Raw genomic sequence first — 17,610 nt, forward strand, 5'->3', positions numbered from 1 at the left:
CTAACTGGTTAGCAAGATGCTTCCGACAAACCGGCCACAACCAAATGCGCTTGCGAACCTTCCGCTGCAACAATCCCGCCCCCTTGATAAACGACCAATTATATTCACTTTATTCACATGTGTAAAGTCGTGCACCACTCGGGAGAATTTCGGAAATGCAACGGTTGGAACAGCCGCTTCCTTACGACTTTAAACACAGAGGCCTTTGTAAAGCACTGTAAAGTAAAAAAAACAAAAACAAACTCTGGTGTATGAGCTTCCAAAGTCACCCCCTAACAGAGTGTGGGTTTGACAAGCGGGAAGTGTTTCCAATATGTTGAAGGTTAATATTTCACCAGCCTGGCAGGCTTTTTCCGAAGTTCATTTGCATTTTTACTACATCGGCAAAAATCTGACTTCACATGTAGCAAGTAAGAGGCTTGCAATTATGTTAATAAAACTCCCCTGTAGCCAGTGAACAGCTTGTCAATATCAGCCGGTTGATTTAGATTTATTTGGCATCACAATGATGCCCTCTGGAGGGAATCAAGGTTTCTCCACTGAGTTCGACTGAGTTTGAAGGGAATCAAGGTCAGGCTGGGTGTGAAAACCACACACACCACAGCAAGTCAACTACTGAATGTCTGTAGGTACAGTTTGTGTTTAGAATCAATAAGGGAGGCAGACAGAGTCTGAAAGATTTACATCTTGGGACATTAAAGATACAGAGACAAAAAGTTGATCCTATTAACCTTAGTAGAAATGTGTGTGTTCTCCTTTGTCACTGTGTGTTTATCACATGTTCAGAGCCGCTTTAATTAAGCTGCTGAACTCTAAAGAGACCACTGCTTCACAAATCATTTCCTGCATCGCCTGTATCCATGGATCGCTGCAGGATCGCCGCCACAACAGCCAGCAATTGCTGTGGCAACCGTGTGGTCATGTGGCCTCTGGGTGCGGGTCTATTTTTGCACGTTGTCAGGGGAGACGGATAGTGTCTTAGAGCTCCGAGGAGCAACACAAACATTCCAGTCAACTTTGGAGAGTTTATCAGCTCCATTCCTGCAGAACTCTGGATGCTTTTCAAGTGTCCCATCTCATCTCCAGATGCATTTATTTACAACTAAACAGAAGGATATTACCATTTCTTTCAACTTTTCTTTCTATTTTTTATTTTCCTTGGTCATAGGATCCTGTAAGGACTTTAGGAAGTATTTTTTTGATTCCCATGTTCTTGTTTTCTCCTTAAACTCATGGCTAAGACACTTTATAGAAATACTTTCAAACATTTTGAGATCTAAAATCAATAACCCCCCAAATTTTTTTGAAAACTAATTAATTTTGTATGAGTCTTTCATCTACATGAAACAGGGATTGCTTGGAGGTTTAAATTCCTGGAAAGTGACTCATGTTAATGTTGTGAATGCTCCTGGCATGGGTTTATATGTTTATATAGTTGCTAAATACTCTGAAAAAGGATTGAATTTCCTTATACTGCTTTTTTTTCCAGTTCAAAAAGACTAGATTTGAAAAATAAAGATCTTCCTAATTGTTTTACTTGACGCCATCAGGTCTACAGAAACAGAAAGATTTTCACTTAATTAATCCATTTGACCTCCCTAATTTGAACATTTTACACAACAATGTCATCAGTGTATTTCTATGCTGAATGAAAATAAATTCAGAAAAGGTTTTTAGATCATCCTGATCCTGTTTAGTATTTCCGGTTTTACGTTTCTTAAAGGTTTATGAGAGATAATTTATTTTATTTATTAATTTTTTTAGTTTTTACAGCACTAGTGGCTCGTTTTTTTGAAAGTAGGCTGACAGGAAAGGGGGTATGAGAGAGGGAGAGACATGCGGCAAAGGATCACAGGTCGAATTTGAGCCACGTCGAGGATTAAGGCCTCAGTACATGGGCTGTGCACGCTAACCACTGCGCCACCTGCACACCAAGGTTTATTTGAGATTTAAAAAACATTTACCAAGCAGATCATTATAAAATTATTTAAAAAATGTGTTTCTTAAAGGCTATTTTTGCACAGGTTGCAAGATGCTGCAGCTTGGTTTACATTCATTTTAATGCCAGAGGGCATTAGGGCAGCCGTTTATTGATAAATAAAACACCACTTTACTACAAAAAAATGGTCCAGTAATGTGAAAGTGATGCATTTTGTGTTTATGGGGTCATTTTTTTTAGCAGATGCCATCTGGCGGCTGTAAACACAGGAGCAGCTGCTGCTGCGGCAGCGGAAAGAGTGGCTGTTTGTGGCTGACTGCTGCTGTCATGCTGTTTGAACCCCATGTGTTATTATAACAGATAGAGAAAGTGATGCTCAACCAATAGCAAAAAAGTCTGCATCATCTTTGAGACTGTCATCATTCCTCACTGTACTCCATTCTTTCCTCTCTGCACAGATCCCGAACGAAGGCTCCTTGTTTCTAGTTGTATGTCTGATCGTGCTCCAGGGCGTCACGGGCATCTCCTTCGGCCTCGTCATCTCGGCAGGGATTGATGACGAGCAGAGCGCCAATCAAGCCGCCCTGGGCATTTTCTACCCGAACCTTATCCTGAGCGGTGAGCAGTCTGTCATAAGAACCGCTTCTCTGGAAAAGCACAGTGGAGGACCGATTGCTTATTTAATCAGGAAACACTGATGAAAGATTGTTTTGAGTTGATGTCAGTCAGCGTATGTTGATGGTATTTGTACAGAAATGGGAACTTTACATGTTTGAAGTGATCAACAGTGTCATATTTTTTAGTTTGATGGTGAAGGTACTCATTGCAGGGGATGCTAATCCAAACCACAAATGATCACAAACAAAAGAGCAATTCTCCATGGAGAAATAAAGGCAGAAGCACAATCATTCAACATAGAGGCATAATTCTATAGACTCAAATGATGTGTCGCTATGTTGCTCATGTCTTTGATGGTGTTAGAAGGGCAGAAACAAATCAAAACAGATTTCAAATTCAAATAAAAAATGAAAAAGAGATGACTTTCAGTCTTTTTCATACGGTAACTTCTAAACTATTCAATTTTCCTCCTAAAAGGCAGATTTGATTATCTTCTAAAACTAAACTAAACTGATCTAAATGTCTGCATGCAATCCAGTCTGGGTTGTGGAGACAAGTAGCTTTTTCAGTTTTAAAAGTGAACATAAGGTAGATAACAGACACGGCACCAAGAAAAAAAAGCTTCTTTTTTTATCTGAAAGTCAGGACTTAGGTTAAAGTCAGCAAAGATCTGACTGCAGCTGAAAGATGCATTTCACTTTCAAATAAAAGTAAAGCTATATCAGAATAATCTTTTAGGTTTAAAAGAAAAAATATACAGTTAGCATATAAAACATTCATATTTAATTGGAGTACCGAACTAATACTTAGGAGGGAAGCAAAAAGAAAAAAAAATAGTAAAAAAAAACTTTTGGCAACTGCTCAAGATTCCTAGAAAAGAAAATTGTACCTTCTTAGAACAAACCAACATAAAGAAATGACTGGTATTATTCAGTCAGCACTGTAAATGTTTAATGTGTTCTTTTGGTATCAGAGTCCAGACACAACCTGCATTTCTTATTTAACTGATATCTTACACTGCGTTCTTTTTGTCCCGTCATGCATGCAGGTATCATTTGGCCTGTGGAGTGCATCCCTTATCCTCTTCGCTACCTTAGTCTGGTTCTTCCTCAGACCTACGCCTCAGAATCACTTCGCTGCATCATGTACAGAGGTAATGTTTACACATAATTAAACACAGCAGCTATAAACAGCATGTCTGAGACTCAGCTGCAGCCTGACGGCCTAATTTCTGATAAAATACACATAATTAAGGTAATTCTCATTAATTAATCAGCCCTCAGTTCTTTGTAGTTAACTTTCCTGGAATAAAAGGTTGAGAAGTTGTACTTTGTATTCTTTTTCTGTCCTTTAACAACACTGCCTCTAATCAGAAAGATACACCTTTAGACTTCTATGTTACATGATATACATGAAAGTAGAGAGGCCTTTTCCTGTTTAAATACCTCATCCCTGAGGGACAGAGGAAGATGAGACCAAGGCAGAGGTGCACACTGACACAATTTAACTTAGGGGACTAAGACTTTGCACTATCACTCCCTGGAATTTGGTAATTAAATTATTCCCTGAATATATTCTGTCATACCTGAGTTCATTATGATCTCACCGCTGTTATCCATACAAATATATGTAAAAAAAAATATTGCTAACTAGTAGTTTAACATAACTGTAGAAAGCTCTGTTCTGGTAAAGTAAACTTTTATATATATGAGCCATTCATGTCTTATAGATTTCTTAAAGAGTTTTCTTGGTATCAAGGCATAGCTTAAAAATCCATCATATTGTTATCCAGACCCTCTCAGCACATTTGTCCTTTGATATATTTTCAATATGCTTCAAAACAAACAACAGCATTGCATTTTCATCTTTAAACTCCGGTTTTTATACACTTTTTTCTTGTGATTGTGCTGTTTTTGCTTTTTAACCTGTTCTGAAGCAAACTAAACTTGCTTAAGTGTGCTTTTCCTTAAACAGTGGAGTCTTGCCCAGAGACTGTATATAGAGGGAATAGAGTGCATTACTTATTGTTTACTTTAAAACTGCAGTCTATTTATCGGAATCTGTTTTTGAGTCATTTTTTAGACTTTTTTAAACTTTTTTTCATCCCACCCAAATCTGTCTTTTCATGACAATGTCTGCAGGCGGTTGCTAAGTGTTGCTGCTGGTGTAATTTGTTTACCTTTTGCATAAGAGATAAGGAAATGATAGTAAAGGAGCCATGGCACACTGCTAAATTCGCTAACGCTACATCCACATGAACCCACAGATAGAGAAAGTTATGAAAAGAAGTACAAATGAGCTTAATGTTTTGTTTTTTTTCCTAAAAATAATATTAAAAATAAACATAAAAATACATTTCAGAAGGATTGTATGATTAAAATGCTAGGTTATAACTGTTTTTTTTTTTTTCAGGGGGTTGGCCACCCTAGTCAAAACTTTTACAGTAGTTACCGGCTTATTGCTAGGTTGCAGGCTCATACCGGTCCCAAAACTTACTCTCCGGCCAAAGCTCAAGAAGTAATCCAATGTTAACTACCTAAATGATGCATGCAGTATATAAAGCCCTTCCTTGTCATGCACATCCTTGTGACCGTTGGCATATGGTGTAATTTTCTATTTCTTCAAACTGTAAAATTCTTGCAAAAAGCTAAATTATAATAAAACTAAAATGTTTTTTTAAACCAAACTACGATGTGCCTATTATATTTGGCGAATTTATGTTGGAATATTTTGCAAAAATATGTTGCGGTGCTAGGGCTAACGTTTCCCATCTTACGTGCATTGTTGCCAGGTTGGGATGTTTCCCAATGTGGCAGTTTAGGATGGCCATCTAAGGGTAAAAAAGTTGCGTATGTGTTTATAACCAAAGCCAGTAAAACCGCATTATAGAAGTGGGCCATAAAAATCCCAGGGCCGAAAATCGTTCCCAGTCCGTGCCTGCTAGTTTCTGTATAAATAATGCACTTCATCTGCCTAGATTATGACCCAAACAGGACCCAAGCAGAAATATTCAGAAGTTAAGACCCAAGTTTGTAACCAGACCTTTATGCTTGATACAGTAGGAATATAGGATTGTGAAGGTATAGTGTAGTGCTGTAGTAATTTAAAAAAAAACATTGTTCATAAATCAGTCATGTATTTGTATAGCCTTTCCCTGTCCACAATCTTGGTGAGCACAGGACTTATCAGAGTTACTACATTTAGTTTAAAAGTAAGGTAGATAGAAAAGCGTTGATAACGGCATAAATGTAAACACATGTTGAGTATTAAAAAGCCTGCCTGAATAAAAGTCTCAGGCTTTGTTTTAAAAAGGTCAAGTTCAGTTAAAGATAGTAGATCTAATGGATGCTGTAACTATAGTTTAGGTGCAGCTGCAGAAAAAGGGCTTTGTTATCTAATCATATATGTTTTGTTTTTCTTCAGAGCTCATTGATATGGAGTAAGACTGCTTTCTAAAATTCATGAGCCAAAAGTTAGTTTCTTAATTATAGCAGTTACTTAAAATATTCAGGTTGGCCTTGCTGCTCAGTTTGTGTGTATTTAGCAGCGATGCCCAAGCCAGGTCCAGTCCTTGAGATTTACTAACCTGAAACTTTTAGATGCATCCCTCCTTTAAAATTAATGAAATGACTGAATTCACCTCATTCAGCGCTTCATCTGCCCGACAACAAGCTATGAGCTCACACGCAGAAAAACAACCCCACAGCATAATGCTTTCACCACAAGCCTTAAGGGCTTGAAACAATAGCTTCCCTTCTCTGTTGGAGTCATAAACCCAGAGAAAGGAAGCATAGCTGAGACTTTGAGTCAAAAATTTCAATTATTCTCTTTTTGCATCTGTTTGCAGAAGCGATCTGCAGGCATTAATATTACAAATTTGTAGTCATGGAAATCATTAGAACCATTCTTTCAAATGTGTTGCTAACTCAGTAATCTTCTCTCCAGGCTGGGGGCTGTCTGAGATGATGGTTTGGAGAGGTTTTGCTGTCACCCTTGGCTGGAACACCTTCTTCCTGATCCTGGCCACCGTCATCCTAAAGCTGAGGACGTGACAGCCTCCTTCTCCTTGGAGGATGTCGTCCTGAGCAGGACGCAGAGATTTCAGATTCAGGAGCCGATGACAATCCTTGGACCTCCTGTTTGCGGAGGAGGCAGAGCAGCAGAAATCAAGAGAAAAAAAACACAAAACAGGGAGGAGGGGAAAGATTTACTGTGGTTTAAAGGACTGATAGGTTGATGTATCAGTCTCCCTCCTCCTGATCATCTCTATGATACACACTAACACACACACACACACTCTCTGTTCCTGCAGGGGTTGGTTTGGCCTGTTCCAAGTCTAAATTCAAGAAACTTCAAGTAGAAACTAAGCAGCAGCAGTTTCTGGTTCTACCTGCAGCTTCTTGAACACATGTGAACAGCCATAAACCAACTCAGGGCCACTTTCTGTTTGCCTTTTAGACTTTAATACTGAGAGTTTTTTGTTTGTTTTACACTTTATTTTAGAATAAATGAAGGTTGTGCCGTTCATTTTTGATATAAAAAGAAAATATAAATTTCTTGACTGTAACTGATGGGTATTTTTTAAGGCTCTGCCATCTATATGACATTAAAACTTAGATGGGCCTTGATGAAAATGAAGGATTTTTTTTTTTTATAGAGGAGGAGTCTGAGCACAAGAAAAGGAGAAAAAAAGGCCTCATTTCTAAGCAGGAAATTGAGGAAATTATTGCACAATGTAACGTGAATGCAGATGGAAGTGAAAAAGTGATTATTTCTTTATATATTACTTAACCTATCTTTTTTTTTTTTTGCTTCTTGCCTGTTATATTTCTGTGGAGCCTATTGCCCTGTCTGGATTTCAAAGGAAGCGGTAACTGTTTGATCTCGCTGCGTTACCAGGTGCTCACATGTCCTTCTTCAGCTCCGGTTGATTGTGTCTCTTATAAATCTGTGCCTGTATCTCCTAAAGCAGGGGAATGTTGGTGATGGGAAAAAAACCTCTTTTTTCTGTCCTTTTCTGATGCTTTTGATGAACTCTCTACTTTGCCGGACAGAGTGGAAGCTGTTCTCAAACTGTCAGCATCCATGCCGTCATGTTATTATTATTATTTTTTTTTACAAAAAAAAGATCCAAAAGAAGAAATATATTTTATGACATTTTGCTTTAAGAATCATAGAGAATCTAAACACACAGGAGTAAGGCTTTTAGGGGTTTCACAGAAAGATGGTGTCAAGGCTGGGAGAAAATCAGAGAAAATAAGAAGCTGGGATGAAGTTTGTGGGTCAGAAACCTGTTTTCCTATCATGCAACTGTAGTCAAAAAGTCACGTTTTGAATAACGAATAAAGATACTTTGAGATGGTGAGTTAAAATTTACCATGATAAAAAAAAAAATACAATCAGATCATTTGAAAATGCTTGACACCAGTGAGCCAAACTCTCCTCTAACCATTAAGGTGGTTTTGATCCAGCTTCCATGTGCAATGTAGTTCACCACTCAGAGCAACATGACTGAAGGGGCGTCAAAACAACTTCACATCCAGAAGAGGATTTCTGTCACATATTTGCATTATCTAAAAATCTAAAAATTGTAGCTGTTGTAGACTGCCAATGTCTTAATCTGTATTTCTCCAGGCTCTCCGAAAGCATTTGACGATTGTTTTTTGAGCTTTGGCTACTAATCAGTCCTTAAATGAGTTTTACAGCAATCAAATGTGCTTATATTTATAGAACAGAGAGAAATCTATTTAAAAAAAAAAGGACATGGGGAAATGCATATATTTTAATTAGCAGCTGTTTGAGAATCACCCTGTTGATGTAATGTGGGGAAAAAAATGATGAAAAATGTATGTTTTACGAGTGTATCTGAAATACTTAATTAAACTGGCCAAATACCTGTTTTAAAATTTGAACATTGTCAAATTTTCCATAATACCGAGATACATTTTTTTTATTAAATCCCTTGAATAAAAAGACTAATGATTCACACGTCAATTACATTGTTTTTTCCCCCTTATAGTCAGTTGCATAAAATTAAAAAAATACTTTAATTAATAAAAAAGGAAATTAAAATATCCGTTCCTGACTATTCCTCTGGTAATTCACAGGAATAGAACTGAAAATATACAAACATGTAACCTAAGACAATAAAAAAAGATCAAAATACCTTCTGAAAGCCTAGAGAAATGCTTCTAAAATCACTTTAAAAGATTTTAGGAATGAGTGGCTCACTGTGATAATGTAAAGAAACACCTCTTAACATATGAAAACAATTTTACATCCTAGTTTTATTTAAAGTTTACTCCAGGAGTAGTTTTAAGGACCTCAGCTCATTCAAATCAACCATCGAACCATCTTCACATGTGCCATTCATAGATTTCAAAATGTTTACATTTATGTGCATGGTGGTAAATCTGTGCGTGTTTTTCTTTGTTTTCTGTCATAATCTCCTAATATCAGTGAGTTTGGGTTTTTTTCTGCACATTCAAATTATAATGTTGAGTTATTCTATGATATGGAAAGGTTGAAAAAGGTGATTGTCAAACAGAATGGTTGATTTGCTGATTAATGATTTTATAATATACACTATAGCATATTTGTTCCTCACTCAAAGCCTATAATAATGACAAACCTTTATCAAATATATTTAAAGGGGGATGATCTGTCTCTGGGTTTCTCTGGTTGTTCTTTTTTTTAACATTATTTTTAAGTTAAAAGCATTTTCATTTGGACCTTTTTTTTCTTTATTACCCCAAAAAACCTATTGAAATGTTGTAAGACGGTGGTAATGTTTGTTAAAATGTGATTATTTTTTTTTTATGGAAGAGCTTCTTGATGTAATTGGTTTTAAAAATTGACACATTTTTCAAATTATGATTTCTGCAAAATATTTGCTAAACTCATCTTGGAGATTTGAATGCGGTCATACAGGAAGAGACACTGTAAAAGAAAAGCCGCAAGGGGAGTTTGTTGTCATTGTAATTTGCCAGTTTTATTTAAAATGTGACCTATTTTCCAGTTAAATGTTGCAGATTATGTGAGCAGTTATCCACTGTGCTCGCTAAAACTCCAGTCGACTACCTCCACCGTCTCTCCCTGAAGGGCACGTGAAGAATTTAGACTCCTGTGTTGTGACTTGTATGCACTGTGATAGCAGACATGCTTGGATGAAGTTCTATTCATTTATTCTGAAACAATAAATGTCATGGCAAAATCCCTCCTCTTTGTGTTTGCTGCTAATTTTGCGGTTGCTGAAAGACGGTATGCGGTTACATCACGCTTTGCTTGCATGACTGTGTGGCTCGTTACCATGGCCTCGATCTATCCCTACCTGACTGGTTACGACTGACTGTTTGAAACCTGTGTGTTTTATAAGCGTTTGTCTGTGAATTACAATGCACATGTTGTTAAGGCAATCTCTCTATGGGGTCATGTCTTCTATGGCAGCTCTACAGGGTTTACAGGGCTTTTTGTATTTAGTGACCTGATTATTAAAGATAAATATTGTAGCTAAATAAAACTTTAGATTAAAGACAGAACAAAAAAACAAAACAAAAAGAAAAATGCTTTGAAATACAATCCAAGAAGAGGGGAAAAAAGAAAGATGAAGGAATTGCAATGTAAAGCTACTAGCCGACATTGGTGCGAACCAGTTAGCTGTCACGTCCCTTCTGTATGCGGCACTTACAAATTTTCAACACACAATAAGGCTACTTTCCACCAGTACAATGGTTATGTATGGCAGGCTGGATCCTTCCAAGGATTAAAGAACAGCCACTGCATAAATGTATGCTTTTTTGACATTTTTGGTTATTTAGTGTCATCAGTTAACAGGTTAAAAGCTGAATTACTCTACAGTAGCTCTGCCACTAAGGAGATGGATGGATGGATGGATGGATGGATGGATGGATGGATGGATGGATGGATGGATGGATGGATGATGGATGGATGGATCAAAAAAAGCTTTAAGCAAAACAACAGGTCAGTAATTCATCACTTTACATTTTTAGAGGCAGAACCAAAGAGTCACTTGTGGCTCTGCAAATATAGCAGATCAAAACTGTAATCTTATCTCAATAAAACTCAATCTAAATGCATCACCCTAATTATTGAATCATTGTTAAAATTGAAGTGTAAAGGTAAAAAAAGAAATATGTACAAGGGATTGATCAGTTAATGCATCAACGCCTATGATCATTAGTATTTTGCCCACAGTAGAGGGCCAGGACCATTTCTTCAGCGGTAATATAACCTGTTCTCTTGTCTAGAACTGCCAATAAAAAAACGAGTTGAATTGCTTTGATCTCAATGTGGTATGCAAGGTAAACGTGTGCATAATTTAATTTGTGAAAGGGAAGAGAGTGTGTCTTACATATTTGCATACAGTTTGATACAGTGGATTAAGCAATGCATCTTGGCACCACATCATATGTAACCAATGTTAGCGGTCAGAAGGATAGTATACACAGTATACTGGCAAAATATACTGTATGGACATTATAACTGCAATCATACCTTGTGTTCAGACTTAACACACTGTTGCTCTACTAGGGGAAGTTTAAAGCTAGCTCTACATTGGCATTACACAAATGCCTCATATGTGAGTGGTGGCCCAATGGTTAGGGCATAGAACTTGGAATCCTGAGGTTCTGAGTTCGGAAACCACTCCCACAGCCTGCCTCTTTGGGTCCCTGAGCAAGACCCTTAACCTCACACTGCTCCTCGGGGCGCCGCACAATGGCAGCCCACTGCTCTCCAAGGGGATGGGTTAAATGCAGAGGGTAAATTTCTCCTATGTGAGATCAATAAAGTTCAGTTATTATTATCTTTCACAATAGGTTATAACATTCATCTTTTTTTCAGAGCTCTTGTTTGTCTGTAGTGCTGTATTTTTCAACAGTCATATTAAATTTTAACAAACATAACCCCAGAAAATTTTTCAGATGAGGAACATTCACTCTTGAATGGGCCTGGTTGTTATTAGCCATTAGCTTAATTCCACCATAAGAATTTCTCAAACTAAGACCACTTGCCTGTCTACACACAGAGCAACGACCAACTCATGTCAAATATGGAATTGGGCTTTTAAGAACAAGATGGGATTCAAGACACATGACAATGACCAACTTTTTGTTTGCAAAATTAGCTTTCCCAAATGGCAAGCCGTGTTATAATAGATTATCGGGTTTGTGCAGTTTTCTACATCTAAGGTGTTAGATTTTACTGCTTTTTGACCAGGATTCACCTGGAAAGAGGTTCTTAATCTCAATGAATCTGGTGAAAGAATGATCAAATAAAAATAAAATGTTCCTAAAATGTTTCTGTGGACAGGTGTCTTTTATACAGTCAAACAGGTGCCAATAATACAGGTGACGAGTGGAGGACAGAATAAATAAATAGACAAATAAATTCTTTAAAAACCCTACAATGTCATTTCCTGGATTTTTGTTTCTTATTTCGCCAGTCATAGTTAAAATGTACCTATGATGAAAATTACAGACCTCTCTCATTATTCTAATTAGGAGAACTTGCACAATCAGTGGCTGACTAATTACTTTTTGGCCCCACTGTATGTTGTTTTTTTACAGAGTAAATATAATATTAATCTCCAACTGTCTCTTTTTAATCTAGAAATTATCCAGTTCCGTTTTGATCAGGATAAGTTCTACCCTGATCAAACACACTTTGAAATAGAAAGACAATGTTTGTTTTACTATTGTCTCTTTAATGAGAAGATTAAAGGTCATATAGCTGTTTGTTCAACATTAACAATTATCCTTTCCTCATCCAGTTTGAACCACTATTCCACCAAAGACCATGCAACAGCACATCCATAGAACAATTGCCAAAGAACAAGAAGACTACAGGAGCAGGAATGTAAAGTGTTGTACGTTCTATTCAGATTAATCACTGAAATGTGGTCACTGTCCTTATATTTGTGTGACCAAATATCAGCAGCTAGCCTGACAACAGCTTAAATTAAGACACTGCGCAGGGGTTGACGTTAAGGATTTTTACCACTTGACCATCGGGCAAGTGACTTTCACATTTCATTTTCCCAGAAAAAACTTTTACTTGCCCAGTATAATGTTTGATAAATATAGTTCCTAATATTCATTTTTGTATATATATCAATGAAACATGTTTGTTTTTTTAAATGTTTTTTTGTAATTCAGTAAGTTTCCAGGTTCCTGGTGTGTATATGCATGCGTCAGATAATGAACTGAAGCCTACATTACCGTATCAACATGCTTTTCAATCCTTCTTGCACATTCTTTTCAAACTAAACTTTGCTTTAAACTGTTGTGTGCTTGGAAAAATTAATTTGTAATGATAAAAATCTAAAAAAAACTTGACAGGTTAAAAACTTACACTACTACTACTCACCAATTTGACATGTTTAGCTCTATAATATTTTAATGCACCACTCCAATGTCTAAGAGAAAAAAATTTAATGAAAATTTTTTTATGTATGACCACTGTACAGAAGACTGCCATATGATAGAAATATTTACACTGTGCGCATACAGTTATTATTATTATTTTCCAAATCCCTGACTGATAATTTTTAATCTAGCATGTATTATAGTATAGATTAAATTCCTCATCCAGCTGCTGCTCTGCAGAATTCTCTCCCCAAGAGCTGAATCACGTCATCTAGCAGAAAATCACGCAGCTTTTTAAAATCACGCAAGAATGTGTACAAAACAACAAAAATGGCGCCGGCAACGCTTGTGGGTCGTTTTCAGCAAATTTCGGTGATTTTAAAGTAATTTTGAACGATAAATAAATTTTTTTTAAATTTGTACTCTCCTGACAATAAAAACTACTTTGCCCCGGGCGATCCGGCAATGGTTAACATCGAGCCCTGCTGTGGAAGTTTATCATCTGTTGCCATAATAAAAATTAAAAAAAATTCAGTCTAGACAACTGAACGTGAGGTTTTCTAGAATTATCTTTTTCAAGCTTGACCTGAATGAGAGTTGGGAGTTGGCTCGGAGCTCGCCTGCCTGGCTGCGTGTTTCCTGGACTGGGCCGCCTTTTACAGCTGCTTTTTGTATCTCTGCTTCTGTTTCCTTGAAACCCAGTCGGCCTCAACAAATGGCCGCTCACACTAAACCTGGTTCTGCTGGAGGTTTCTTGCTGTTAAAAGGGAGGTTTTCCTCTCCACTGTCGCCTCAAGCATGCTTAGTGTGAGGGATTGCATTCGAGTCAATGAGTCGATGCAATCAACTGGTTTTCCTTAGATAGAAAACTATGAATCAATTTGACTGTATGATCTGGTGAACTATAAAGCCTTGAGATGACATGTGTTGTGAATTGGCGCTATATAAATAAACTGAAAAAAATGAAATGATGACTGAGAATCTTCAAATATACGATGCCATGATAAATACAGTACTATCAGAATACTGACAGTAAGGAAAGAGTTAGAACAAGGAAACAGGATGCTTCCTTATACCAATTCATGACATTTCTGGCCACTACTTGGAGCTTTATGGTTGCTCACAATCCTTATGTGATAACTTCCTTTCTTACTTCAAATTAAGAGTCACCAAGATATATACAGTACGGTTTGACCTTGATATCCAGGAACCTTTCTAATAGCTTTGACCTGCTTAACCAGTTAAAGTCTCAAAGCAATTATTTAGCACATCTCAAGCAAAACTCAGGTACATAAGAGATATAGTGGTGATTTAACAATCCCCCAAACCCTGCTATCTGCCAAAGATACTGATCACATCTACACCAAACAAACAGTGCTTTAAACAGTGATAATCCAAATGGATTGTCTTCCTGCTCAGAGTCTCAAATGACCTTCGAGATGAGCATGAAATGGGAGTCTGGTTGTCTGTCCACAGCAATTTACAGTGGTTACTGTGCTTGGTGACAACACCATTTCTAATTACAGCAAATTACAATGTAATTACATGCAATGACACCCTGAGGACTATAAAAACCTTAGTGTTCATATTACACACCGCCCAGTCCCAGCTTACTCATGATGCAACGTGGACAGAATGGTTTTCCAAATTTAAGATTCATACATCCAACAGTGATGGAAGCTATCCGCATGTTTGCCTAACTTTAATTTATGGGGAATTTTGGAGTTAAATGCATTTCACAACCGTCCACATCTGGTTTCCATCAATCCCAATCATTCTAAGAAAAGTCCTATGATTATATTTATAAACTGCAAGGTTCCTTTTTTACTTTGTGGAAATATAAGGAGTGGATTTATGTTAAATTGTGCCAATCAGCAGTAGATTACTGAAATCAAAGTATTGCTGCAAATACATGCTGGGTGGTATGAATGATTATTTTAGTCATGATCAGTGACGGTTGGTGGGGGGGGGGCTATAAATTCAAAATTGATGTATACCAAAAACCAATCAAACGTATACTAAGTTATCACACCGGTATATTTATATGAATACCAGCAACAAAAAACATTATAAAAACACTCTTTAAAAAAATAAAACATAATTTCATGCACAGGTTTACTTTTTGTACATAAATCTTGTCCTTCTGAGGCTTTGTAAAGGCAAATATGTGTTTTGCATGATCCAACATGGTGTCACTAACCTTAAAAAAATAATGTAATGGAAAAGCTCTTAACCTTTTATAGGGCACTCAGTGAAATACTTTGAAAATCCAAATTTCAAGCTAATAGTGTTATTGGAATCCAGGTCAAGACCTTATTACCTTTGTAGCATTAAAAAATATGGATATTTTGATGGCAAAAATGAATATCAATGTAATAACAAGAAACGCCAACTTGCCTGAAAATATTAAGAAAAATAACAAAAGTGCTTCTATAAGAAATTCATGAGAAACACTCTGAGAGTGCAACACTTGGTACAACAAAACCTTAGAGGCATTAATGCTGATACTGGCACTTACAATATTTAGTTTATAAAACTAAATATAATTGTTAACTAGACATATTAACTTTTTAACTTTACTTTTTAACTTTCCAATTAGCTTTTTACCTTTTTTTTTCTTGACTTGTTAACTTTTTTTTTTACAACTTAATTTACAGTAGGTAATATATCAGTCAAGGGCTCATTTATTCGGTGAAATGACAAAATAAGGTGTACAGCCATGTAGCAGTATCTTTGCTGAATGGCTGGATATAGATCTTGTGCTTCTAGACCTCACTGAGAGACAGGGGGGGGACTCCATTTGTAAGAGGCCTGCAAGTGATCAAAAACGCTAACTTGCTCTTTTTTAATAAATTAATAACTATTTATTTTCTGAGAATGTGTTTATTTAAGAGCAACTATGCAAATTAACAAACACCTAGAAAAAGTACACTATATTATATTATTTTCTATGTGAATCCCAGATTTTGTATTCTTCTTTGCCTTTTCTAAAAAGTGTTTTAAATCAGTCCTACCTGTCTTTATCTGTGCTGGGTCGGATCCTGAAGTCTGAAAAAGGATGCCACAATCTCTACCTCACTGCCTGACTGATTACTAGCTACATCATATCACTGTAGCAGGGTCGAAAATTCCAGGAGCCCCAAAGCCATTCATTTTAGCGATGCTGATTGGCCTAATATTTATAAATTTTCCCTAGCAACATTATACAATTGCTTATTTAGCTACACTTCAGTGTAGTGTTGCTTTAATAACTCATATTACATGTACAGTAGTCACTACAATTAAGTAAATCTGACATTGATAATACTTTGATATATATATATAAATTATGACTTTTCCCCTCCACACCTAGGGAGGGCAGCGCCTGAGTGCCCCCTATGGGCTAGCCGCCACTGATCATGATGTAAAGAGTTAAAGGGGGCGTTTTTTCCTTCTGGGGGTTTATTTTCTGAGATGTGTCAGGGAAAGCAGACTTGCTTGCAAAGTGGTCCTGATTAGTAATACCTTTGAGGTTCTTATGGTCTTAAAAGTTTTTCTGTGCATGTTAACTCTTTTTCACCTCTCATTTGCATAACTTCTAAATCTATGAAGCTAATTTTGGTATATGAATGGTATCTGGTGCTATAAGAAATTTCCAGAAAGATTTATAAATGTAGGCCCAGGTAGCGAGGGAGAAAAGTTTCTTAGGCTAAGCCATTTGGACATGCCCTAATTAAACATAACGTTTGCTTATATGAAAACACATATTTACATACACTGCCTGACATTAAATATGTTTATTCTTCCCTTTTTTTTTTAGAGTGAGAAGTTTAAATGCAGAGAGATCACTTTACCTTTAAGATCTACACTTTGAGATAACCAAGATAAAGATTTGTGGCCTCTAAAATCCTCTGATTTAAAGGGCAAATAAAGGGACACTTGGTTATATTTTAGGACAACACGCACTCATCCTTTGTTCATCCTTGAATAGTATTTCCTGATGCCGCAACCTTCATCTGTTCCAATAATTATAAATTAGGAAAGACACAGACACAAATACCAACATTTGAAGATAAAGTATTCTGTAATGTCTGGACAGAATCTAAAGACATGCCGATTCAACCAATACAAGAAGCCCGCATTCAAAGAACTTACGTAATTCTAAATAAATTGATGTTGCAGGAAGAGGAATTTACTGGAATCTGAATCATTTTGGGGATAATAACAGAGTTAATGATTATGAGCATCTTGGTGGTGTTGAAGGTGCACTTACAGAAAGCCACAAACCTTCTCAGAAGCTGGGAGGTGATGTTTGATCCCAGTCACTCCATTTAAATGGGTTCAAAATTTTGCTGGTATTAGACAGGGCTATGGCTGCCAGGGGAGTCATAGTCAATCGCAGAGAAGAAGTCCCCGGTGCAGTGGTTTTCAGAAGGACTAGATGAGAGGGAAATCCAGAATCCGGGTGAGAGAGCCAGTAACAGGAGGGACACAAACTTGGTAGAGGTTTCCAGATGGAAAGATGCAAGAGGCAGATCCAAGGTCCAGGCTTGGGTCAAACACGGTTGACAGAAGTTTTCAGACAGACTAGGTTGTTATGACTAGGCATGGCATGAGGTCAATGTCCAGAGATCAAAAAACAACAGAAGTATCCGTCAGGGGCAAGAAAAGCAGGAAAATACAGCTACA

At 36.9% G+C, this 17,610-nt stretch overlaps 1 protein-coding gene across 5 annotated transcripts in view; it reads left to right on the forward strand.

Moving 5' to 3' along the window:
- The window catches only part of LOC107095758 (ABC transporter G family member 20-like), a 37,307-nt gene extending 28,805 nt beyond the window's left edge, over positions 1 to 8,502 (forward strand). For all 5 annotated transcript variants that reach the window (XM_015392017.1, XM_015392020.1, XM_015392018.1 and 2 more), the window contains 3 exons: positions 2,398 to 2,557; positions 3,606 to 3,710; positions 6,503 to 8,502. In XM_015392017.1, coding sequence (XP_015247503.1) covers positions 2,398 to 2,557; positions 3,606 to 3,710; positions 6,503 to 6,609 — 372 coding nt within the window. In that variant the 3' untranslated portion in view covers positions 6,610 to 8,502. The remainder of the gene's footprint in view (positions 1 to 2,397; positions 2,558 to 3,605; positions 3,711 to 6,502) is intronic.
- Positions 8,503 to 17,610: the final 9,108 nt, after the last annotated feature.

This window comes from Cyprinodon variegatus, unplaced genomic scaffold (assembly GCF_000732505.1).
Source record: "Cyprinodon variegatus isolate N-32 unplaced genomic scaffold, C_variegatus-1.0 Scaffold569, whole genome shotgun sequence".
Classification (NCBI taxonomy): domain Eukaryota; kingdom Metazoa; phylum Chordata; class Actinopteri; order Cyprinodontiformes; family Cyprinodontidae; genus Cyprinodon; species Cyprinodon variegatus.